The 26887-nt window shown below is 41.3% G+C and overlaps 1 protein-coding gene across 2 annotated transcripts; it reads left to right on the top strand.

The window, feature by feature from the left end:
* The first annotated feature begins 3139 nt into the window (after positions 1 to 3139).
* vegfab (vascular endothelial growth factor Ab) lies at positions 3140 to 19031 on the top strand. Of its 2 annotated transcripts, XM_084560776.1 has the most exons (8): positions 3140 to 3981; positions 5981 to 6023; positions 6889 to 7085; positions 7874 to 7950; positions 10431 to 10463; positions 14060 to 14134; positions 15746 to 15889; positions 17356 to 19031. In XM_084560776.1, the coding sequence occupies exons 1-8, from the start codon at positions 3928 to 3930 to the stop codon at positions 17375 to 17377; spliced, it is 645 nt and encodes a 214-aa protein (XP_084416902.1). In that variant the 5' UTR covers positions 3140 to 3927; the 3' UTR covers positions 17378 to 19031. The 2 variants fall into 2 exon arrangements, with proteins under 2 accessions (XP_084416902.1, XP_084416903.1); XM_084560777.1 differs by lacking the exon at positions 14060 to 14134.
* Positions 19032 to 26887: the final 7856 nt, after the last annotated feature.

Genomic DNA, 26887 nt, shown 5'->3' on the forward strand with positions numbered 1-26887 from the left:
GTGAAGGTTAATTCCCGGATAATTTATACAAGATTGGTTAACAGGTCGGAGATGATAACCCAGGCAGAAGCCCCTTTCAGACAAACTCACTCCCTTTCACTGACTTACCAGCAGCTTACACTCTCACGAAGGTACGCCAAGAAGCGAAGACTCACTTCTTCTAACAAAAGGGAGTGTACAAGACGGAAAGGAGGAGAGGGAACTGAAGGGAAGAAAGTCTAATTTGGCGCCAGGTGATAAAAGACTATGGCAGTCAGCCATTGGGCTTTCGGTAATGGAATGCCTCTGCTACATTATACATTTAAACAATGTGACTTTCATCCTCACAGGCTTGCACACATTCAAACACGCTGTTCTTTCTATTCAGGACAGCCATTCACCAGTAGCTTGAGCACCATAAGGTGTACATAAAAGAATTAAAATAATTGTTGTGCAATTATTTGAGAGGAAAAACAGTAGGAGCATGACCACAAAGATCCACAGGACTGGGATCAACAAAAAGCAAATGATCATTCAGGCTTTTTACACAAATGTCATCGTTTTTAATTATTGCGATCCTACATGGCTATTTTAACTGGTTAGGTGGTTTTGTGTCAGTTTTGTCGTGTTGTTAGAATAGTTCTGAACAAGACAGAGCTGTTAGATGAAGAGCTCCGGTTAGCCGCACTGGCCCAGCCCCTCAGCAGCATAAGTTGTGTGGAAAACTACTCGTGCAGCTGCATAAAATCAGACTGAGGTTGCTCATGGCGTGATTGCTCACGATGGAAAAAGGCCAAACACTGACTGCCTTAAAACAACGTGACTTTTGCTACACTGTAAACAGCGCCACCAATTACTCTTCATGACAAAGTAGCTGCTCATGCAGTGCTCGCCGGCTGCATTAGGCCACACTTGTGGGCCCTACAGCACAGACAGGAATCACCCCGGTTTCCTGCTTACATGACGTTTACGTTTATGTGCGTCAGCGCGCAGACAGACGCAGGGGAGGCTGTTTATTGTCCTTATAGTAAGTACTTTCTCATTAAAGAGCGTCTGTTTGGATACACGCATGTATGGAGTCAGCACAAACAGTGATGTACACGCATGTACTGCGTTCACTGTAACCTTGTCCACTTGGGAGCGCACATGCACACGCTGAGTCAGCAGAAACAGGAGCTCGGTGACACCGCTAATCAACCCCAAGTGTTATTCTTCAATTTAACCGTGGACCAGGCCGAGGAACTCCTCTCAGGACAGCTCCGGTTACATTACAGCCGAATTCTTCTCCTCCTAAAAGCTCTCTTTCTCCTTATCTATCACTCCCTCGGCTTCTCTGCTTTCTTGCTTCATCATGCCTCAGTTCTCTCCAGTGTAAAGTCTCATTGTCTGTCTCATTTTTTTCCCCCCACACCGTCAAAAAAGGTGAGTAACAGCAGGCAAGCCCGGTGCGGCAGACACATAGCAGCAGCCTTATGTCATGACATGGTTATCATCTCTTTCCATTTCTTTAGCGTCTATCAATCTGTCAGTGTAGCGGAGGCAGATGCAACACTGCTGATGCTCCTGCAGTGGATCCATGGTCCAGGAGGGGGCAACATTACTATATGAAGATCCAGCACCAAGATATTACAAGCACAAATGTGTAAAAATATTACAGACAGAGCAACTAAAAGAACATTTGAATCAACAGCTTATTAGGTAATGACATTTAACACTGCGTAGGCATATTTGTGGTTGGTTTTATACACCCTGCACCAATTCAGTTCATTTGTATTATTAAGTTAGAGTTGTTAAGCAGTTAAGCTTGTTTCATTCTTCCACTTTCTGAGGCTCTGAATAGAGGTGAATTTAAAGTTGCCTTTGTCTTTCAGCCGACGAGAAAAGAGGAAAGAACATTTATCCAAGTCCACTTCAGAGACACTTGTACTTTCCTTGAGTGTTTGTAATTCATGCCACTTCATATCTCACTCATTTATCAGGTACCTTTCTGTTCTTCGGCCAAAAGATATCAGATTATGATATAAATTAAACAGCAGGAAGGCATGTTATTTAGCTTCACGTCAGAAAGCTGCAACATTAAAGCAACTGCATATAGTGTATCAGTGTGAAGTAATAATGTATTAATATTTGCAAGAGGCAATTTTGCATAATTTTACTGTTGATTCCAAAAATTGGAATCTATATATTTAAAGGCGTTTTTTAAATTGTGGTTAAAAACATGGGGAAGCATATTCTTCTATTCTGTACATATTCTTATTTCCAAAGTCAGAGTGGAGATGCTGTATGCATTTGTCCTCAACTAATATTACTTCCAAAAGCATCACAATCCTCGACGGTCTCTCTCTCTTCCCTCTGATTCTCTCTCTGTCCATCTTTTCCATCCCGCGATGTCTCAGCCGTCCCTCGGAAGGACTGACCAGGTGGTCTCTGCTGCTGAGCGGGAACATTACACACAAAATCCGCTCTCCGGTGAAGTGACTCGCAGGAAGTCACGACGTCCAGGCTCCCACTTTCCATGAGTGTGCGCGGTGGCAACTCCTGACTTGCGGAACCGACGGAAACGTTGTACGGCGCACGCACGCCTTTTGCGCACACAGACGTAGGCTATAGGCTACGTGTTCGGACACACACGCTCTCCTGCTTCGGCAAGTTGGGTTTCCTCTTTCATGGAAAGAGAGGATATTTGGAGCGCGGCCCCGACTAGCCACAAGACTGGAAAATACTTGCCCCAGTATCACCAGCTGAGACTGGAAATGAGGAGGTGTGGTGCCCAGCTCACACCAGCCCGAGCCAACACACTTTTGACCCTTTCTGTTTTATATAATATTCTGTACCAACCGACGAAAATAAAATATTGAAGAGTCACATCTGAGGTAATCCGTCGCATTTGTGCCCAATAACGTCTTCACCAGTAATTTCCTCACTGTGAATGACATAATAGAGAGACATAATAAGACTTAATTTGTTGCAGAAATGAGGCTGTAATGCGTTTCTTTGATGGGGCTTTTTAGATACGTGCCAAAAACACAGCCTGTATTTGAAGTGTGGCTGATGAAATTCATCAAAAGCATGGGGACAGTGGATATTACTTCAGCCGGCGAGACTAGTATAAAATATCAAAATATCAGGATTCCCTCCTTGTTGCTTTTTCTCTCCACACACATATATATAAAAAATAAAAATAGACCGGCACGTCTGATCTCAGCTCTGCGTTTTAATAGCTAACTGGTGATGTGGTCACATGAGTCAATACGTCTAGGTAAACTGTGCTGCGTGCGCTCTGTATCGGCCCAGAGAGGACACACCTACCTCGGTCTAGATGATCCACCAATCATCACCACCACACTGTATGGAAAGACACAGACAGAGTAGGACGCGTCCTGTTCCGCCGGAGAGAGCTGACCCCCTCAGTGCGCAGTGACAGAGGGATAAAACAGCCGGGGCAAACGTACAAAGTTTTGCGGGACGATTACGTGTCGGCGCGGTTTTCTCTTTCACTGAACGTCATCCTGGTCCACGGGGTTCAAGTTGCACATAGGAGTAGGCTACAAGTTTCAAATGCTCATATACGTGGAGACGGCTGGCGCAACAAGCATGGGATTATTTTTGTAATGTGGATTGCTACTCCCTTGCAAGAAATCAAAGGTCTGCTGCGGAACAATGTGAGACGTTGTGCATCTTGGATTCTCGTGTTTCTGGATATCTTGAAAATTATTGGCAACAGTTGAGAAGACAGAAGTGAACGCGCAAAGGATTGTACGCTCCAACCTTGGGACCAGCATGGATTTGCTATTACAACCCCCGGCCCCTTATTTAGAGAAGTTTTAGCCGGTCCACTTGTGTTGTTGTTGTTGTGCGTGTTGTAAACTTCATGTTTGTGGACAAATCGCCGCATTGGCCTGTTGATTTTTAAAACGTCGCCTGTCTTTGGATTGGATTCTCTACACAATGTACTTTATTGACAGTTTGACACTATTATTTTTGACGCTGTCAGCTGTCAAGGTGAGTGTGTTCCGGATAGCAAATTGGACTTAAAAGAAAAATACATGTGTAATAGTTGACCTTCACTTGCGAAATGTAGTGACTGGTCATTAATGTGTAGCTTGTCCTTGTCTTTTCTCTGGCTAGGTCACCGCTCGTGTTTAAACAAGCTGAAATGTTTAGTCGCTTTAGGGAGATTTAAACCGCCATTACGCAAAGCTGCCACTGTATAAACCGAACCCACACGCTCGCGGGTGGTGCGCCTTTTGTACAGCAAATGTGGCATAAGTGATGATTTTGAAATAATGTTGTGAAGTTTGTCGCTGGTCGATTGCGGGCCTGCTCTAAAAACCACCTTGGAGATATTATTACGCTTTAAAGGCGCAGCGGCTCCGTTCTGAATTAGGACATGTGAGCAGGTTCACTCCGGGCTCACATGTTAGCCCGCTTCCAGTGAGAGCAGGCACTCGTTTTCAAACTGAAAACCAGCCGACTCTCGTTTTTTTTTTTTTTTTTTTTTCAGAACAGACTGAGTTTTACTTCACAGATTAAAGCAAGCGGACGCTCGGAATTGGATGTTAACGGCTGAATGAGGGCGCACTGTGAATCGGTCTCTGTATAATCATTAATCGGCCGCCGTATGGCTTTGAGCAAAGGTTTCAAGTCAAGGTGGAAGGAAAAAAAAAAAAAACATTCAGCTACACACCGCTTCGGTAGGAGGCTGCGCATTTTCTCGCAACATGATTGGACTTTGCAAGATTTATAACAACACTTTGGATCTGATGTTGAGGCGGAAACGTAGTTCCCCTCTCTCTCTCTCTCTCGTAGAGCATCTCATTACCCTTATAAAGTACGAATCCTCTCCGGAGTCCAGTTAAAGTGTTTATTTAAATAACTAGTTAATTTAATGACAGCTAAGCCGACCCAATCCACACAGAACATGATCGGGGTGATAGCTCAACGGCTAATTATCAGCCGACATATCATCACTCATTTTAAGGGTCTGTGTTCGCAGATTGACACCCACACATTAATAATACAGTAGATAGTGTTTTTGGAGGGGCTGGGGTCTCTCAGCCCACAAGGTTGGACCCTCTCACGCCACCAGAAGTGGGTGGAGACTCCACACAATCCAACCTTTTTTTTTTCCATTAAGGAATAGAAGAGAGTTTCTAAGCTCAAAGCGCCGACTCATTCAGCACATGCCGGCGCTACAGGAGCAGGTCTCATGCAATATTGGCGAGATATTGCGTGAGTTGCGCGCGCTTCTGTGTGGAAAAAAAAAGGGGAAGGGAGAAAGGGTTGCGCGCGTGTGTGCGTGCGTGCGTTAAGACGAGGGAACGTTGCGCGTAACGAAAGGATGGAAAGTTGCCAAAAATCCTTTGTGGCAAGACTGGTGTGGTGACAGCTACCCCCTGTGAGGGGGGAAAGTAGCAGGCTGACATTCTTACCGGTTTTAATGGCAACGGTTATTAATCCGTGTTGCTTGGAAGCCGTGGAGCCCCACATTAAAAGGTTCGGTGGCTGAAACAAAACCAAGCAGCACGGCAGTTCAGAAGGTTTCATTATGAAGCGTTGCCACGTCGCTGATGTGGCAGATCTTAGGTCAGCTTGTCTGGCACATTGTACCTTTGGTCAGATGTTTGGCCATATAAGGTCTTAAACCGCACACTCAATGAGATATATAATATTAATCACGCAATGAGTTGTTCTGCGGTAATTTATATAAAAATTAAAGTATAACCTGTTTTTTAACTTACATATATGCTTCAGGATAAAATCACTGCTTATAGAAGACATAGTATGAACATTTGACTCCTGCTGCCCCCTATACTGCGTGTAGGCCGACCCAAGATAAGATACCTAGTGTGGTTTTCATATTTTCAACAGAAATGTCAAAATGCAAATATATCTTTTGCACAACTTTGGATAAGTAAAGAGCAAGAGCAGTTTAAAAAAAAAAAGAATTCTTGCACAATGTACTGTGACTAACAGCATACTTTCTTTCTTTTTTATGCAGAGTGCCCACATACCGAAGGAAACAGAAAGAGGTCCACATGACGGTAGGTGTCCTACAGGCACCGTGGGAATACAGTCTGTGGTGGTCTCCCTGTTTGGCACAAAGCCAGATAGAGAGGAGCTGGTTTGAATTTCACCTTGACATTAGAGGAAAATTATCGCCTCCTAGTGGACAACTTTGTAGTTTGACCCTGCAGAGATTTATCCCCCTAGACTGGCTTCTTTTTTCACATTTTCACCCCTAAATCTGAGCACGTTCATCCTGAACAGCATTCCTTCTTATTTGAGGTTACGCTGTGGAAATGTTATAGAGACCAGGCTCTTTTATAGAATGGAATGTCACCCTCTTGGCCCACAATTTCAATTTTGCACAATCCCAGCGTTGCCCAATCTAATTTGGACAATCAGAAGCTGAACTTGAAGACATTGTTCAGGCCCGGAGTGTTTGGTTTGGCTTCCCAGAGGGCAGTCGGGATGGGGTTGTTTTAGGCTCACTACTGCCCTGAGTGATGTTTTGGAGGTGTTGTCAGTCTGTGTGCTAATATCTTTCTCAAGAGCAGAACTCCTGCAAAGACTGAAAGAGACAGGGGGGGGAGTAGACTGAAGGTGAAGCAGCAGACTACAGGCTGTTATCGCACAGCTGTAGACGAGATGAATTGCAACAGGGCAGACATAGAGCAATGAAAATGGGGTGACATTCAATTCCAGCAAAAACTGCAGGCCACAGATAGATTTATAGATAAAGTACTTGTTCATTTCAGTTAGAAATTATGTGAGTCGCCAATTTCGTGAGACGGTTTTTTTGGGTGTGTGTTATTGTTGCAGCACTTCAGCATTCACAAGTCAGTCATACAGACTACAGGTCCACAGCCATTTTATAACTTCATACGCCATGACTCTGTCCTACAGTGATACCTTTAATGGAGGTGTACAACAAGAGCTTGTGTCAGCCTCGGGAGCTGCTGGTGGAAATTATGCAGGAGTATCCGGAGGAAGTGGAGCACATCTTCATCCCGTCCTGTGTGGTGTTGACGCGCTGTGCCGGCTGCTGCAATGATGAGATGCTGCAGTGCATGCCAACATCCACCTATAACATTACAATGGAGGTCAGCAGCATTGTGTGCAACACTGATACATAGTGAATTTTCTCAACACTCTTGATTTTTCTCCCTGAGCTCGACACTTAAATGCATTATTCTTTTGCCCAAATGTCACACTAGAGGGGTGCAGAGGCTGCACAATTGTTCCCCTGACCAGCTTAGAGATCCAAGAGCTTAGCATTAAAGCCCTTTCAGTCAGGCTAAGTGGCCATAGTCGCTCGAAGGCTGCTTAGGTGTGACCTTTGGGCAAAAATGAACTCTATTGTTGCATGCATTTTCATTTTCATATTTGTGTGTGTGATTCTGGGTCGACACGTGACAAAATGTTGAAAAAAAAAGCAACTCCGTGCTTAATTTGAGTATAATTCCGTGGCAAATTGTTGTCCCTCAAAACAAAAACCTGTCGCACGACTCGCTCCCTCCCACCTTGAGACCCACATTTACCCTTATTTTCGATCTCCCCATCCTGTGACGACACATGATTAGCTGAAGTAGAGGTTTTTCAGCCAATCAAAACTTGGTACCTCCAAGCTCTTGTTGGCTGGACACCATTGAACCATCTAATCATGTGAGGAGCAGAGTGGAAAACCAAGGAGCACCTATAAAACCTATAATACTTTACCCTTTAGGTAGAACTTTGTCTGCTTTTTGTATATGTCTATTCTTTTAATGCTCATACTTTAACTCAGAAAACCACTCCAAACCCTGTAAGATTTTATAAATAGTATCATTATGTGTCATGTTTTATCAGCGCTAACTTTTGACAATATGCTGTTTTTTTGTTCTTTTTACAGATTAAAAGAATAAGCCCCCTACGGCAACAAAATGATGTTTTCTTGAGTTTTACAGAACACAGCGCATGTGAGTGTAGGTAAGAAACCCCGAACACACACTCGCACAAAACACCAACACAACAAAAACATAAAATCACCATGCCATTGTGTGGCAGAGCAGAGGCTGGGCCAAAATATGTCATGTGAAGTTATTGTTTTCACTTTGTCCCTGACACATTTCAGCAGATGCATATCAGGTAGATGCATGTCTTATCTTTGCTTCTTTTGCCTCACGGATCTTAAAAAAAAAAGAAAACAAAAAAAATCCAGAGCAGGTTTGAACATATCACAGCAGACATCGTCCTCCGTGTCGCTTAAATTTATCCTCATTCCATCGCGTTGCTTGGGTAAAGGAGATACATTTGTTTGAGTATAGAGCTAATATGTTGTTTTCCTGCTGTGGAATGTAGAGGTTGGCCCGAGAACTATATAGGTGTGATTGCTTTAGTTATTGAAACGGTGCATTTTCAGGTGACTTCTTCCGTCGGATGGTGTCAGGGGGTTCAGATTTATCTATGTTTTGAGTTAGTTTGTCATTAATTCTTCCAGTTATATTCCAATCTGTCTATAAAGTTTGCTCAGAGATAAGAGCTGTCAACCAAATGTGGCTCAAATTAGTAACATTAGTTTAAAGCTTTCAGTCATTTGGTTGCTGTTTAACTTTTAACGGCAAAGTACAATTAGATGCCATTTAAACGGGCGGAACATCTGCAAACGATGATGATGTCTCCGAGCTAATCCTTAACAGATATGTCACCTTTGCTTGGCGCGTGTTGTATCATTTTGAGCCTACTTTGATATGTGGGAATTTTATTTTTTTTTTTACAAAGACAGATTATGTTGGCAGAGAACTGAGCTGTGTGACATGAATTAACAAACTGTGACACAGAAGCTTTGAGGAGACATGCATCATCCTCCTACGTTTCGGGAAAATCTAACAAGAAAACAAACAGTGAAGGGGTGACTTCTGGCTCGTGGCCAAGTTGCTCAATTTATGTCTTTTTATGTCTCCTATTTGGGCGGCTTGTTCTAACCTTTGAAAGATTGCCTGCAGTGACTCTTCACTAGTGTGTCTTCCTTTAAAGATAGATCAGTCTGCACTTACGGCTGGTCTAATTTCAATAATTTACCATTTAGTTGAAGCTATAAGCTTTAGCGCTCATATAAAAAAAGTAATTTCTGTAGCTCTGTTTTAAATTTCTGACTTCTGGATATGATATATACTGTAGAAACTGAGTCACTGACAAATGTAATTTTAAGTTAGAAAAACTAATCAAACTGTATGGGACATGACATATGGTATAACTAAATGTGTAAGCTATGTTTAAGGGTATTGTTTAAGTTATTTTATTTCTACTATTAGCAACACAGCCATTAGCAATAACTTAATACACCTCCAGTACAGTTGCAGCAGAGTGAATAGTGAGATACATCATGTAAAAGTACAAATTGTAATGTTGCATCATTTGTTGCATCAGTGGCAGACCCAGCCGCTAAAAGTGAAATCTAAAGTAAAAAGAACAATTTCACATTATTTATGCAAAAGTTTTCAAAAAAATTACTTGGCAGCTGATTGAATGAACCTTCCTATCACAATCAATTATGTGCCAAGGTTTAGCCAATCAGCTGAACAAACCATATGCCATATAGGAGAGACGAAGAGAGACAGAACAAGTCAGAGTTTTAGGAGCTTTGAAATCTAGCAAGCAGCCATTGCAGCTAGCTATGTAGTTAGCATGTCACTAGGAATAAGTCTTGATGTCTTAAACACATGCGCATCGTCCCCAGTAGTTCCTCATAGGACGCATGATGCTCACGTCCTCCGTGTGGACCAATCTTGCCATCTTTCCACACTTCAAACACATAACTTGAAGTAGAGCCGGATTGCCGTGCGATCTCACGAATCTCGCTTGGGTCCAGCTGCCTCGCAACGGCAGTGAGTAAGGTATGCGTGGGCCCAGAGAGTTCAGTCACAACATCAGATAATGTACAGATATACTGAATGCACACACTCCATGCTTATTCAGCATGCTTCTGTAGAGTTATTGCACCATGAGCCCATGGCCTTACTGAGGGAAATACTGTTTCCTAACACTTTTGGCTAACTGTTACCTCTAGAGTGTGCCAGAAGATTTATTGCCTCACACTCTTACGGCAACAGCAAGAGTTGTCACATGGACGAGAAATGAAACAAACATGGCATCTTGCTATTGTAGTTCATACGTGTGTCTATTAATCAATGAACACACCCCTTTGTGTCTCCCCCTGGGTGTATATTGTGTTATTTCCCAACAACTCTGTTTCAATCACCAAGCCAAGCATTTTGAAAGTGAAAGCCAGTTTTATAATAGTTTCTGGTAAAGGTCGGTGATGTAACATGATTTAAAACGGACTGAAGAGAGCCCACCCATGCCGATAATCAGCCTCTGGTCTCTGATGATCTCGATATGTATCTGTTTACCAGGAAACAATTTCACGCTGTGATCTAATGCCATGTTGTTTTGTTCCTGCCTTTCAGGTTAAAGAAAGAAGTGAAAGTACAGAAAGAAAAGTGAGTACTGCGCTCTTTCTGCATGGAGATTGGGATTTTGGAGGGAAACAATGGGGACTTGAGATTTGATCTTTTTCCCGTTGTGATTTGCAAACAAACTCTCACTTTCAGTCGTCTGCAACTCTCAGCCTTTCTGACATTACATTATAGGCTCTTTTGTACACTGCACTTCTCCCACATACTCGCAAAGAAAAAAAAAAGCACACAAAATACATGAAGTGGACGAGCTACATGAGATCATCTTATATTGAGGACAGATTAGCATGCTGCTCTCAGGTGAATAACATGGGGAATACCAACTAAATCCACTCAGGTGAATGAGTGACACTTGATGAGGGCATTGAACTCTCTCTACCTGCCCTTTACACCTTTCTACCCTCTTCTATCTCATCTTTACATTCCTCTCATCTCTTCTTTACTGTTTACATCATACTTAACTTTTGTTACTTCTGTTCCTGACTGCTGTGATGTAGATAACAGTGTTTTTGAAGACCTGTTAAACTTCTGTCTTTATAGCCGTTGCTTGAGTGATCCTCCCTGCCCATGCTACAGGAGTCAGTGTGCTTAAGGGCCATTAAAACTCTTTAATCCTTCTTCTCTGAGTTGATGTTAATATTTTTCCATTGCGGGGTTGTTGTTGGTTGTATTTTGGTTTTAATGTCGGGTCATCTGTTATAGATAAGTCCTAGCTTTGAGACCTTCTCTTTAACCTTGCTTTAACTGTTTACGAGGCCGGCTTCGGGGACGTTCTTCTACAAAGTATTGGTCTTTGGGTCGTTCAGCTTCTGTTTCTGATGCTTTTATGCATTCATGCTAGTTTTAACGTGGGGTTCTAACCTCTCAGTAGCGGAAGGTCTCCAGGTTTGTCAGGGTGAGTTGTCTTGCTGAGGTTGTGAAACAAGTTTGTGACCGTCCACAGCCAAACTGGATTTCTGAACAGTTAAAAGTGGAACTTTTTTTGTATTTGCAACACATCAGCTTCGCCCTGTCCATGGATTAGATGGTGTCACATTTGTCATCCAGTGCCCAACTGATTCTCACTTTGACCCATTTATGAATTTCACACTCTGTATGTTACCGAGTGATTTGGATACACAGCGTTTCCTTGAAATGTCAAAACGTTATTTTTAGCCATGCCAGCAGCTTGGCTCTAAGGACAGCAATGTCAGTCTGTTTTGCCAGACAGTCCACTTTTTCCACACTGAAAATCACTACAATTATTGGATTATAATTAGATTCGGTGTACTCATTATCCTCAGAGAATTAATCACAACTGTGGCGATCTCCTGACTTTTCCTCTAGTGTAACAACGAGATTCATATTTGGTCCATGTGAAATATCTTAACAATTATTGGACGGAGCGTCATGAAATTTGGGACACACATTCATGGTCCCCAGAGGATAAATCTTAGTAACTTGAGCCCCTGTCCTTTCACATAGCACTTAAATTGCTCGGACTGAATATTTGCAAAACTAACTACATTCTCACCAGCTTCAGATAATTGGCAAATGTTAGCATGCTAACAAGCTAAACGACTACTGTGGACATGGCAAAACTGCTAAACATCAACGTGTTAGCGTTGTAACTGTGAGCAAGCTAGCATGCTGATGTTAGAAGTTAGCACAAAGCACTGCTGTGCTTGAACAAAACCTCCCAGAGCTGCTAGCATGGCTGTAGGCTCCCAAGGCCCCGCTTTCATGGTGTCATATGCATAATTTTCTGACACTGAAATTCACTCATTGCCAAATTGTGTGGTATTTCAGCCCAGTCTGATGGGAATTTGCGAAATAGTCATGAAATTTTATATTAAGCTGATTCATGCCCAGGGTGTATTTTCACCCAAATCATGATCTTTTCTAAAACTTTCACAAATCCAACCGAAGCAAATGAAAGCAAGAGAAACAAGTGACACAAAATGAAAGAAAACAGCGATCAACCGTCAAAACACACACAGGACTCAAAACCCAGTCTTCTGGATGGCAGTTCTGCGTTTGATTGGAACCACTACCTCTCCAACCTTGCCAGCTTTTGTAACTGCTGGTGCTGTACTTTAAGTAACTATTTCACAAACTCCCACGAGACTGGGCCTTTGAAGAAATATAGTGCAGGCCCAGAAGGTACTGCCAAGCAAAATACATTACGCTGTACGTCACACTGTGTGACATGAAAAAAGGAAAAAAATCATGCCTGTATCAGTTGATTAAATTGACTGCCATGAAAGGGTATTGGATTTTTTGGTGTCAGTCGCCCTGGTGGGAGGAGAGGCACAAACAGGTGGACGGTTTACACAAATGGCATTGATTTAATCGAGGAGCCAAAACCTAAATCTAATATTTCCAGAGACTGTGCCGTCACCTTTTGTGACCTGTGCACCAAACTTAATGTACCTGTGACAGAATTGGATTTTGATGCTCATTTTACCGGGAAAACATTTGTCACTCCAGACAGAAAGCAGATGTTTATGAGATCAAGGATATAAGTTCGTTATGAAGATCTAACCTGCTGCTGCATTATGAGTAAAACAAAAAAAGACTATGTGACTAAATGACAATCATGTAAGGTCACATGTGCTGGGATGTGTGTACCACTCAGAGGTCATGGGACTAGGTCTGAGCTTATTATATGTTGTGGACGTATAGTATTTACAATACTATTATTGTAGCTTTCCAGCTGGGGCAAGAAACTATTGTATTATGTTGTTAACATTTTATTTATTTATTTTTTTTAACTATTGTATAGTTTTTTTCTGCCTTTTAAACTCTGAATAATGTATTGTACATATACTAGCTATCATTATCGGATATTGAGACTTGTAATTATTATTTTTTTCTTACTATTGTGTTTATTTATAACAAAAGTTTCTAGTATAGTTGTACACTTTTCTTAGGAAGCAAGATTTTGTCTCGGCTTGCATTTGATCATGCTTATGAAATCCATCCCGCACCTGTGAACCTCCGGGTGTATGCTTCATAAGCACACAAAAGTTTGTTCTCATTGTGCCGTGGTTTAAAAAACAAGTTGAATCAGCTATAAAGAGCTGACCCAGATAGGGTGAAAGACACAGTTTTGGTAAAGTCCAAGTACTTTGTCCTCAGTTCTCCAGGGAAGTTTCTGCCTGCGGCAAGCTTCAAACTAATAATTGCTTTCACTCTCTGTAGACACATTGTGCTGTTTAAAAAAAAAAAAAAAAAAATCAATATCTTTTGAACCCAAGTTGGACAATAAAGCGATTTTCTCACAAACCTTTCGCTATTCATCACATTCACAAACCCCGTACAGTGGGTATATTATTCTGGGTGTGTCTGGACACACTGCAATGGCTGCGTCTACCTTTTAAAAAGGTCATTTTGTTTAAATTCAACACTTGGTTGAGTTGTTTCTCTCCAGTCTTTAAATTCAGATCTTCCCTTAATGAAGGGATCGGGATATGGTCCATGAACACTTGTGTAACCACAGATCAATCAGTAACAATAATCGAATAACAAATGGCTTTTTGATTGATATTAATTGAGGTTGATTTTAGCAGTTATTAGTTTAAGATCTCTCGTCAGTCTCTCAGGCATCTCTCTGCGTTGTTGTCCCTTTTCTCTTGCAGAAAATCCCGGACAGGGAAGGGTAAAGGCCAAAAGAGAAAACGAAAGAAAAACCGCGACAAAACTATTCACGATGCGTATGTCAGCTCCGCCTTCTCCACCTACCTGCACTTGAGTGTTGCGCTTCTCATAATTAAGCTAATTTGGGAGGAGCTCTTTTGCCCCTTTTAATATGTGCCACATAATTTGCCACATTTAGCCACATCAATTAGCATGTTGCTTCCGTGTATTGTCCTAACTCTGTCTCGTCAGCCATGTTCTACACATTCAGACTATCAGTGTCAGGGCTGCCCAGTTAGACAACGTGTTTTGCTAATGTAGCTTTAGCAAAACTTAATGTAACCGCAGTAACCAGGGATTTACAACACATTTGGTCATATCCCATCTTGCAAAACCTGAACCGTAACTCATCATAAACCCTCAAAATCTCCAGCTTATCTCCTCCTAACCTTGCCAGCACCACGTTTGCAAGAATATCACTCCTTGTGGATGAGATACAGCAATGTATCATAAAAACTGCCAAAACCTGAGGTTCAGATTGATTCCAACGTGTTGTCAGATAGCTAGCTGTGTGATTGATAATGGACACGTTTAAAGAACTTGGAATAAACAGATCTTAGATCAGCTGTTAGCTGTAACCTGAACCTTCTACTGAAACAGATCACAGATCCACCAGCATGGCTTCGCAGACTGGCTCATACTGTTGTGGTATCTGCGTTGGCATCACCATGATGGAAATCATGGACCTGTGTTCACTGTTGAGTCTGTGCTGCTTTGCTGTGTCTCGCACCCGTCTCCTTTTACCTCTTTGTTCTTTTCATCTTTACAAACTGGTTTTGCTGTCCTGTGCCTAATGCTGGTACTTTTTATGTAATGTGAAGATATGAGTGTTGGCTATCTATTGGCCTTTTTGGGGAGGGATGGGGGAGGCTGCAGGGGATTTGTAAACCAGCCAATTGTTTAGCAAGTACTGTTTTTGTTTCTTTGTTTACCTTTCTTTTGTCTCTGAAAGCATAAAAAAAGAACTCATACTTTATTTAAAACTAATATGAAGATGATCTCATGTCACTTCACTGCTCATACTGTGAATGGATTCCTGTTTGTATGTTCATGTGTAATTTGTACAATGAGATGTCAGAGGAGTATCTGAGCCTTCCTCCCTGCTAAGAAATGTAATTTAGACCATTTTTCCGCCTCTGTTTTGAATCTTATGTCTCTCTGTGGGAAACGTAGCCTTCAGTTTTCACTCAATAAAATGAAATCTTTCTTAAAGGTGCACCAAACAGACCCTTGAGTGTTCTTTATCAAGAGTTGACCGTTTGTAAGAGTGAGAGCGAGAAGTGTGCAGTTCACACCCACTATATGTCGTTTTGTGTTGCATGAATTGCCTTAGAGCTTTGCTCACTGCATGCCTAACACACGCCAGTCAATTACGAGCGGTCCAATCAGTAAGGAAGGGATAGGGGGGTGGGGAGGATAATTTTACTGCTTGAGTTTTTGCTTGCTTTGATGGAACCCGTGTGCAATACTACCCAACTGTCACATGCAGACCAACTTGGCAGTGGCCTGGAGGAGCGTATGAAAGAGTTGACCTAAGGCCGACCTTTCTTATGGGTGGTAACAGTACACTGTGATAATCTGCCTCTCCCTTTTCCTCCCCATCTCTGTCTGTCTCTCTGTCTGTCCAGTGTTTGTGAGCCATGTTGTGAACACTGCTCAGAGAGGAGAAAGCGTTTGTTTGTACAGGATCCTGCAACCTGCCGGTGCTCCTGCAAACACACAGATGAATACTGTAAAGAGCGCCAGCTAGAGCTCAATGAGAGGACCTGCAAGTAAGTGTAATTGGTACAAAGCTAAACTCAAATTGGACCTTAAAGGTTTTGTTGGCCAATTATAACACTAACTCACTAAAGATTCAGTCATTGTGGAAACCTAGCTGTTTACACAACTTTTCTTGCGTTTTAAAGTCATTACTACAAACTACTATAATATTATATCTAACTCAGTCTAAGAAATGTCATTTATACAAACGCAACACTGCAGCAAGTTGAATAACACCAGCTTCCCAGACTGATTCCTGTCTAGAGGCGAGCTATGAAAATGGAAAAGGCATTACATTTTTAGCCAACAGACTACAGATAAAAAAAGCTGGAAAGTGACATCAGACTAAACGGCTGGCGGGTGTCATGGCAGCGACAATTATGGTGATGTAAAATATGCAGACTGCAATGTTGGAAGAATGTGTGCAGTTTCCTGCAGTCCTTAAAATGCTGTAAAAGAACGTGTAATCTTGTAGTGACAAGACACAAAAGAATTATGATATGACAGCGCGGTTCCTCTCAGCTCTGTGGAATGTTTTAGCGTCTCCACAAACGCATTTTGATTCACTTTTTAAAGCACCACAAAAAGCTCACGTAAACTGCAGTTAGAAAAAACAAAACGGTAGCAATTTTGCAACTTTTTTTCCGCGATGCTTGTTGGTTTCCGCAGCCATTAGCAACCACAGCAAACATTTAACTCATGTGACTGACCAGAGGACTGTCTCTGGAGAATAGAAGAAGAAGTGTTTGGCACCCATTGTTGTTGTATTGCTGCTTGCATTAACATTAGCGGATTTCTTTGTCTTCATCTCCGGTCAGTGTGATACATGGATGCATGGAGTACTAGTTAGGCAGTAATTACAACTGGTTCAGTTGGAAAAAATAAATCCTGAAAGTCTCTTCACCTACTACAGTCAACCTACTGTACATCAATAAGCAGCATAACTTACTAACTGGTGAACAGTGGAGCGTTTAGCAGCAAAAGACACTAAGTGATTGGTCGATGCAACTCTGCGTCACTGGAGCACAGATAATGTTATGTGTCACATTTGTTACTCAATGACAAGTGACAGATGTCGGTTTGTTGATTCATCTCACCTACTGCTGTTGAAAATGAGTTGTAGCCGGTTGCTGGTGGTGATGTGAGCAAAGCATTGGAAAACGGTGGAGACAAAACCAGAGCTAAAAGGAAGTGACTGTTGGACTTCGTACCATGGGGTTGCACAAACACGATTCCAGATGAATACTTTTGTTGTTCTGTGTCTGATAGCCAGCTGATTGCTAACGCCATATAAGCTTTAAAATATGGCATCCTGCTGTTCCAAATGGTGAAATACGTTGCTGCAGAAGCTAACAGAGGGCTAATGCTAACTAGCATGAATGTTACCAGAATTACTCTGTCTCTCTATGTTTTTGTGTCAGTTTGCCGCCAAATATTTTTTGTTCTTATGATTCTTTTTCCTTTTGTTCTTGTTTAGATGTGACAAGCCAAGAAGATGAGAGAAGTGGGAGCACCAGATGTACAAGATGAAGGAATACAGAAAAATTTCACAGCACAGCACTTTGACCTTTGAACCGTAAGCTCTTCTTCTCTGTGGAAAGCATTCCCCTTGGACTGACTGAGAGAGAACAAAATGAAAGACTGAAGTTTCCTCCCACTGTATATCTGTGTGTATATAGACCATGATAAAAGAAAAAAAAGAGTTGTTATGCTGCTACAGAAAATAACTAAACATCATATGACTAAAAGCAAAATAGCTGCCATGTGGTTTTGCATTTCTAACAGGCTTGCAGTGCAGGTGTAGTCTTATTGTCAATTCATTGTATGCAATTACTTCACTGGATATGAGTCTACTGTGGTTGTGTGTCAATCATAACTTTGCAAAACCTCTAGATATATTTAACTGCTAAAACAGTGGGTGAGACTGAAGAGGACATGGGCGTGCTCTCCTTTCAAGAATGATGGATGGACTTTTGTCGGCCGATGCCTACTTTTCGCTTTTGGACTAAAAAAGCCGGACAACGCGGACAGCTGACGGAAAGCTTGAATCGGTCTCTTCACGATATCGCTTCCTTCCCTCTGAGGACATTGCAGGACTGACATGGACTTTAAACACTGTCACTGTTGAGATCAGAGGGGACTCCGGAGTGCCATATACTTTTAAAGGGATACTGGTCATCAATATAGCATTTATTATTTTGCTATGTCCTTCAAGAAAACCACTGAAAATATCCTATACTGTAGCTTGATTCCATTTGAAAACTGTGCCTCACAAAATGTACTGAGAAATCCTTCGAGTGCTTTTTAAATTATTTTTCTTTTCTTTTCAGGAGAGGGGGTTGTCAAAGTAGTTTTGCTAGCTGTTGAACTCGATACAGAATTGATAATACATCATCTTCTCTGAACTTGTACATACTTGATATCCCTTTATGCCATAGTCCATTCTAGATAATTTATAATGTTATAGAGTATTTTCAGTATTCATCTTCTACCCATATTTAATTTGGTCTATTTATGTATGCAGTGTTATTTACCTGTGGCTGTCCTATCTCCCCTATGTGTAAGGTCACTGATGGCTTCTCTCAGCATAGAAACTATCTGTGCTTTTCTATGAAAAAAAAAAGAAAAAAAAAAGAAAAAAAAACAAACAAAAATGATTTGTTAACATTCCCTAAATGGATCATTTGTGCCGACGTACGGATGACATCTCCTCCTTTTCAACCCCTCTCATCTAAGGGTGTGGGTGCTGTGTAGACTTTTAACTTGTGTGCGTCTGCGTCTGTTCGTGTACATGTGCGAGTATGAATGTGTGTTCACCTGCCTCTGCTGCATTTTGATGTGCACATCTATGTGTAGGTGTTAGTAAATTGTATTTAAGTATTTAAATAAGTACCGGACCTGTGTTTTGTCCGTTGTGCAAAATGCAAATACGAATAAACTACTGCTAGCAGCTCAGCATACACTACCACGACACCACCACTGTTTTAAATTTGGACAGCGATCTGCATCCTTTCTGCCATCAGTCTTAGAACCTCTATTTTTAGATCTCTTTGTCTCTTCTTCACTATTAACATGTTTTCTGTGTCTATGTAAAACAGTAAAGCGTATTTATTTTCAAATCATATTGTTTTTATATAAAATAAGGAAAAGGTTGCTGTGTTGTGAATGCTGTGTTTCCAAGAGATTTAATTAGGCAACAGTTTTTCCGTGATTTTTTTGTGCAGCGAGCTGATACTCACACCTCTAATAAGAACCTCTGCAGAATGTAATCTGAAAGAAAATAGAACAGAGAAAAAAGAAATTCCTGCACGCTTTTCATGACAGACAGACAGATATTAAGCCTAATGAATAAAATGGCACTTTGAAGCAGTGTGCAATAATTTCATCTGTTTAAACCAGTAGACAATCATTTAGGAGCGCAGGAGAAAACAGCCAAACGTTCTGCTTACAGTTTCTCAGCCAAAGGTTTATGTTTCAATAGGAAAATAACTGGAGAAGGGGATATGGGATCTAGCTAGTTACGTAACTGAAGCAGTTTGTTTCGGGGGAGGTCTTTGTCTGGAGGTTTTGGTAACTGTAAAATATCCAGTGTGTAGGATTTAGTGGCATCTAGCAGTGAGGTTGCAGAATGCGTGTAGGAGAACCTACGGTGGCTGCCACTTCTATGTAAAAATGTGAAAAACTCTCTCTAGTGTCTAGTGTTTGGTTTGTTCCATGCGAACCATTCCATAGTTGGAATACAGGGACCTGGAAAAAGACTTGGTGCTACATATGAAAGACTCAATATAAGCTAATGAAAGAACAATGATTGGCATTTACGGGTCTTAACCTTACTATATTCAATTTTTGCTAAAGAAAAATCCATTGGATCAACACAAGGCCAACATAAATGAAAACAGCACTTTTTATTCAGGTTGTGCAGGTTATGAGCTGAAAATCATTCTGATTATTAGGAGAAGATAGCTGCACTGAAGACATGACTCAGGCTTGTTGAAGTGGTGGTGTGTTAGTCGGACCATTTTTGCCCATAATTGCATAAGAACACAGAATTCTATCCATGTCCAATGCTCATTAACATTAGGGTAACATTTCGTAACACATTTCGTCACATCAACATTCACGCTGTCGGAAAAGGTAAAACATTTAAATTTTGCGAAGTGTAAAATCGTCCACCTTTGATATTTGAAAAAGCTTCAAACTCATCAGTCTATTGGCTAAACCCGCCTACCTGGATCACGTTTTGTTGACTCACTAGTACCCGAAACAGCCTTTATTGCTTTATCTGCTATGCATTTGTTCGACATTAACACAAAGCAAATCCTGTATGACAGCAATGAATAATTAAGGTTTTACTGTCTCTCTTAATAAGGTAATTTGACAGATACCTTAAAAGTTGCTTCTTGTTAAAATGAATGGATTGAAAATTTTGGTTTGACTGCAGTATTACACCATCACTCCTCTGGCTCTTTTCCACCACAAGAACTTCTGAGAATCCAAGTACGCTGTTAGGAACTCAACACCATTACCTGGAACTAAGGTACCTAGAACTAAGGTACAAGGAACATGTTTCCAGTTTTGGCTCGTGGGCTGTACTTCCTGCCACCTCACTCAAGCTTTATTTTCCCACAATCCTCTCTACCTAGGCTTTTTGGGCATGCTCACATGGTGACTCTTTGTTCAGTGTTTTTCTACCTGTAGCCTCCTAATGAAAACAGGCTACCTTTCTCCTCTGCATTACCAGATTATCATGTCACCTGGCTCCTTTTAATCCAACCGAGAGGACAAAGATCAGTTTAAACTACTACAGCATGGTATTACTGACCTGTTCAGTGACACTTGAGCCGTAGCTGACCTCTAGGGCCCCTGGACCAAATCTAACCCCTATGAACGTAGATTAAGCGGTTTTTGGATCTCTGGCCATGTTTGTTTTGAAACTCGCTTCCTCTTAGCCTCATTGCTTGCTGCTTCCTGCTGGATTAGCTCCTGTGCGTTGCTAATACGGCCGTGCAAAAGCTCTGCTCTCCCTGACTCATGCTCTTTATGTGCATACCTAAATATAAAGCACACCATATAATCCCTGTAAATTGTGGGGGGCCCCTCCCCTGGGTAAAACACCCCGAAGAATGTCATAAACCATCTAATCTAAAATCTTCCAGGAACGTAGCAAGCAAGCTAGCTGTCTGCCTAGCTTGTTAGCCGAACTGTGTTGATTTAACATGAGTCTGAATAAAAAAGCTTTAAGAGAAGGGAATAACTTCATGTTTTATTCCACCAACAAAAATAGCATTAAGGCGCGATGTATTTTGTTGGTTCCTTCGTCATTACTTAAGGTTTAAATGATGGGAGAATTGTTGATGGTTATTTTGGGAAGCTAAAATGTACATAAACCCTTATTTTTATGGGTGCGTGGCTGTGCAAGTGTTTTTTGCATGGATGCATTTATAGTTAGGACTAAAAGTATTACACTGCCTGGCCAAAAAAAAAAGGTCACTCACTCTAATTTCGTTGGACTGCCTTTAGCTTTGATTATAGCGCACATTCACTGTGGCATTGTTTCGATAAGCTTCTACAATGTCACTAGATTTATTTCCATCCTGTGCTGCATTAATTTTTCTCCAGCACATCCCAAAGATTCTCAATGGGGTTAAGGTCTGGACTCTGTGGTGGCCAATCCATGTGTGAAACTGATATCTCATGGTCCCTGAACCACTCTTTCACTATTTGAGCCCCATGAATCCTGGCATTGTCATCTTGGAATATGCCCGTGCCATCAGGGAAGAAAAAATCCACTGATTCAATAACCTGGTCATTCAGTATATTCAGGTAGTCAGCTGACCTCATTCACTGCCCCCACAGGCTTGTACAGTAGACACTAGGCATGATGGATGCATCACTTCATCTGCCTCTCTTCTTACCCTGATGCCCCCATCACTCTGGAACAGGGTAAATCTGGACTCATCAGACCAGATTTTCTTCTTCCATTGCTCCAGAGTCCAATTTTTATGCTCCCTCGCAAATTGAAGCCTTTGTTCTGGTTAGCCTCACTGATTAGTGGTTTTCTTAAGGCTACACAGCTGTTCAGACCCAATCCCTTGACTACCTTCTCATTGTGGAAATGCTCTTACTTTCACTATTAAACACAGCCCTGAGTTCTACTGTTGTTTTTCTTCGATTTGTTTTCACAAATCAATCAGGATTTTTTTCCGACCACATTTCTTCCTCAAAGACGATGGTTCCCCACTATCCTTCCAGTTTTTAATAACGTGTTGGACAGTTCTTAACCCAGTTTTAGTAGTTTCTTCAATCTCCTTAGATGTTTTCTCTGCTTGATGCATGCCAATGATTTGACCCTTCTCAAACAGACTAACATCTTTTCCACGACCAAAGGATGTGTCTTTAGACATGTTTTTTTTTAGAAATGAGAAGCTACTCATTGCATCAGTTGGGGTTAAATAACTTGTTGCCAGCTGAAAGATAATCACCCATGCAGTAATTATCCAATAGGAGGTTTGAACCTATTTGCTTAGTTAAATCCAGGTGGCGACTTTGTTTTTGGTCAGGCAGTGTATAATACTACATATAATTTTAGGTAGTCCTCAAGCTAGACTTGGTTTTAGGGTCAAGATTAGTGTCATTTATTAGTCATTCAGTGGTGACGGTTAATGTTGGCGTCATCTAAATAAGATCAAATTTCCTCACAAAGAAAGAGATGACTAATTTTCTCGTAGCTCTTGGACAGTCTTGTCACTTGTGGTGGACTACAAAGAGGATATGGGTGTGAAACTGTGATAGAGAATTTATCAGAGCACATGTTCTTATCTGGAAAAGGTTTAACTGAAAAGAGTTGAAGCAATTTACAGTTAAACGTGTCAACTGTTGACTTTTTTTTTTCTTTAAATTATCAAACCACTCCAGAATGTTAGTGACACAACACAACTTCAAAACCACAAGAGAGGGTGTCTGCTGATCTTGTCAGCATGTTGCTGCTTCATAGCTGACAAATGATACCAAAGGGTGTGCGTGCTCAAATTATTTACTTTATATGATCAAACATGAGCATGGGGGTGAATAAAATATCATCAGCTACAAATCATGAGAACAATATTTCTAATCCTTTGTATTATTTGACCATCATGACTAATATCCCAGTCACAAACGTGGATATGGGCAACAGGTTATCAGAACAACAAGAAGCAAACATTCAATCCTCTTTGATACGGGGCATACTGTATAAGGTGATATAACACAAAACAATACATGTTATACACCCTTGGCATCAGAAGATATTGTTGCCCCCTTGGCAGAAATACATTCTTGAAGGCATTTTGCATAATTGTTCATTAGTCTCTGACCTCAGATTACTGAAATTGTGCACTCTTGCATGCAAAGTTCCTTCAAGTCTTTTGAGGGTTGTTTTTTTTTTTTTGCATGTAATGTTCTGTTGCAAATCCCCCTACAGCATTTCAACTGGATACAAATCAAACCTTTTTTATTTTTACTTCCATGGCCCTTGATGTCTTGTTTATTTTGAACGGTCCACTTCTAGTTCAGTTTCAACTTTCACACAGATGGCTTCATTTTATCCTCAATCATGTTTAGATATGATGCAGAATTCAAAGTTTGATCAGTGACTGCATGCTGCCCAGCACCCGAGGCAGGCAATGAACCCCAAATCATAACATTTCAAGCACCATGCTTCACAATAGGAATGAGCTATCAATAGTTACTTTGGTCAAACAACTCTATCTTTGATTCATCTGTCCACAGCTCATTATTTAAAAAGTCTGGGTTTGCTGATATGTCCTTTGCCTAAACAAAGTTTTAGTACAAGTTTCTTTTTGGACAGCTGAGAGAAAGGCCAGACTATATGTACACACACCGAGACTAATGAATCACAGGTGAGACTGAGGGAGGAGCGCAAAAGGAGAAACCAATCAAACAATCAATGGAAGGGAAACACAGGACGCAAGAAGCAAGAAACAAAACACCAAGGAAGAAACTTTCAAAAAAGAAACAGGAAAAGCAGGGAAAAACAAACAGGATTACAGAAAATGTTCAAAAGTAAATACCATGACATTTTCCCACCACACCCCCTATTCAGGTTAAGTTTGTGTAATCCTTTTGTGACTGTAGACACGTGCAGTTTGACACAGACACCTGATACCTGTAGATTCTGTGATGAAAAATAGGTGATTTTGGAAACTTGCATCGCATAGCCTGCTCTTTGGCTAAATTTGCTGGGCCAGCCAGGACAAATAGCCAGTTGTTCAAATAATTTCAAGAGGTATTTAAATTCCTTGTCGCACACAAAGGCATCCACAACTTTGTTTTTCCTGGAGCTCTTTAGATCTCAGCATGGCACGCCACCCACTTGTAGATCAAAAAGGACACCAGACCCCATTATGACTGGTTTAAAACAGCGCCCCCACGCGGGATATTAGACACTGAGTTGAGATGTATTAACAAAAGTAACATTTAAAGTAACTTAGCAGTGGGTGTAACGAGGCAGGAAGGGAAGAAAACCATAACCCCATAAATGTAAGAGAGAAAAAAAATTCCAGGAGACAAATAAAATAAACCCAGACGACAATGGAAGACACAAGTGAGAAAGAAAAACGCATAAGAAAGGCATAAAACATGGGTGATTGGGAACAGATGAGAACAGTCTGTGATTCAACATCGCAAGGGAGAGAAGACGACTGCAGACTGGGAGGGAGTGCAGCACAGGAGGATGGCGACACTTTCAAAATAAAACAAGAAACAACACATGGCATAATGAAGCTGACAACTAAATAAATATTTTTTTCTGAATATAACTTTATGTTGTGATTTAAAACAATAGTGATTAGAACTGTTTGTTAAAACCATGGATTGTACGTAAAGATGGAGTGGCGTTTCATGACGCTACCCATATGTTTATCAAGAGAGGTTATGAAGCCCAGTGAGGTGGCTCCAGCAGCCACCATCTTGGCTGTGCTAGCAACTGGGAAATTGGCTAAACCAAAACCTCATTCGTACCAGGATGTACGCATGTTTATTTCTGTTGTAAAGTTGGGAATTTTGACATGGGGACCTGTGGGGATTGGCTGGCTTTTGGAGCCATCTTCAAGCACTTGTACGTTGGCATTGTTTTTCTCAGGAGGAGATTGCTGCTTGGCTAGAATAGAGGCAGACAAGTTGCGGGGTCGTAAAACCAAAACAATAACCACCATAAAGAGGGAATCCCTCGCATTATGAGGTAAGACTCCATTGGTTTGTCGTTAAGAGTTGTTTCTTTCTATTCGCAATTGCATCATTCTATCTGTTGTGATGCAATGTGGCTTGCTATGCCACATTGCATCTTTGTCTTGCCATGAGAATCATTCAAAAGGATTCAAGTCACTGCACAGTTCAGGAGTGTTATTTTATTCTTCTGCAGGGTTTGATTGCAGACATGCAATGATCTGATCCGCCCTCTCACTGGCTGAGAAATGTAATAAAGAACTGAAGTTGAAACTGACACGGGATGGGATCATATTTAACAGTGAGAAAAGACGAAGTGAAAATGCAGAACAATGAAAAGCAGGTGGGATTGAAGTCCTGCCAGCTTTAAGACCTGAGCAGGCGACGTGCTCCCAGGCAGGTAAATCAGCCCACGCTGCAGATGTAAACCGAGAGAAATCACGACTCGGCAAAAACTCCTCCCTGAGGCGTGTCCGCTGTGAAAGCGTGATATGTGCTCACTCACACGTACTACGTCTTTAAGGCTTCTGATCTATATTTACCCACATTACTGATTGTGACACTGAAAAATATCCTCCATGAGTCATGTGGCAGGGGAACCAGAGAGGGAGGGAGTGGGAATAAGACTAAAATCAGTTTAAATAGGGATCACCAGAGCAGGGTGGAAAAGAGACTAATTGAGCTGGAGGGGGAGAAGAAAAGAGGATAAAAGTTGGATGGAGGAAAGCACGATTGAGTAGGAATAAGGTTAAGGAAGGTAATGAGGTGCAGAGACTGACGTGAGAATGTGTGACGTTTGTTCTTCCTTCCCATTCAAAACTCCAGCTCGTAAAAAGGTTACAGCTTCAAGGCTCTTGATATTCTGCATCATCGTATTATATTTGTGCAGCAAACACTGGTGACTGGTCAGATGCGGTTTTGCCAGCCTGGCTGCGCTGCACCCACTCAACCTTCGCATGGGTGTAGTCCAGCTTACCCTCATTACCACAGCATTACCATTCACCAGGCATATCCGAGAGAGAGAGTGTGCTTACGTATGTGTGTGTGTGTGTGTGTGTGTGTGTGTGTGTGTGTGCTTGCATTTATTTAGATGTGTATACATGCAAATGGTTATTGATTGGTTAGACACCTGTCTTCTCTGCCCTATTATCCTCTCTGTGTCTCTCTGTCTGTGTGTTTGTCTCGCTTTCTTTTAAAGTCAAGCTTTTACTCTTGCAAATCAAACACGATTTGCATCTTGTGTTTTTGCATCAGCATTTCTTTATTTAGATCATAAATGTTGGTTATGAGACAACAATTTTAAGCTGTGCAGAGGGGATTTGGTCCTTTTAAATAGAATTAGGAGTTGAATAAGCATGTATCCTTTAAACGTGAGGCTAGGGAAGTTAGCATAGCTTAGCATAAAGACTTGAATTTAGGAGAAATGCTTCCCAAGAAACAAATATCCACTTGCCTGCACTGAACACAAGGTTACACCTTATATCTTATCTATACACCATTATTCATGGGTACATGCCACGCTATATTTTTTTGGCTGGTCACCATGACTTCCTGAAATCTTGATGAGGTTGCCAGGTTACCTGCAATATTGAACAGCCAACATCTGCCAGCAGTACCAATCTTTATGTCCAACACTTTCCAATAAATCTGACGCACACTGACAAAAAATAAATAAATAAACAGTCGTTTTTAAAAGGACAAAGTGTTTTATCAATCTCCTTAAAGAACTGTTTTCACTTTGACCCTGCTCAGAGAGGATCGAGTTCAGGATTAGAAACAATAATGAG

This window comes from Chelon labrosus (assembly GCF_963514085.1).
Source record: "Chelon labrosus genome assembly, chromosome: 14".
In the NCBI taxonomy this organism is placed as follows: Eukaryota; Metazoa; Chordata; class Actinopteri; order Mugiliformes; family Mugilidae; genus Chelon; species Chelon labrosus.

Coding starts and splice junctions, on each gene's coding strand:
- vegfab (XM_084560776.1), top strand. CDS start 3,928: ATGTACTTTATTGACAGTTTGACACTATTATTTTTGACGCTGTCAGCT. Junction 6,024..6,888: donor AGAAAGAGGTCCACATGACG/GTAGGTGTCCTA, acceptor TCTGTCCTACAG/TGATACCTTTAATGGAGGTG. Junction 7,086..7,873: donor CCTATAACATTACAATGGAG/GTCAGCAGCATT, acceptor TTCTTTTTACAG/ATTAAAAGAATAAGCCCCCT.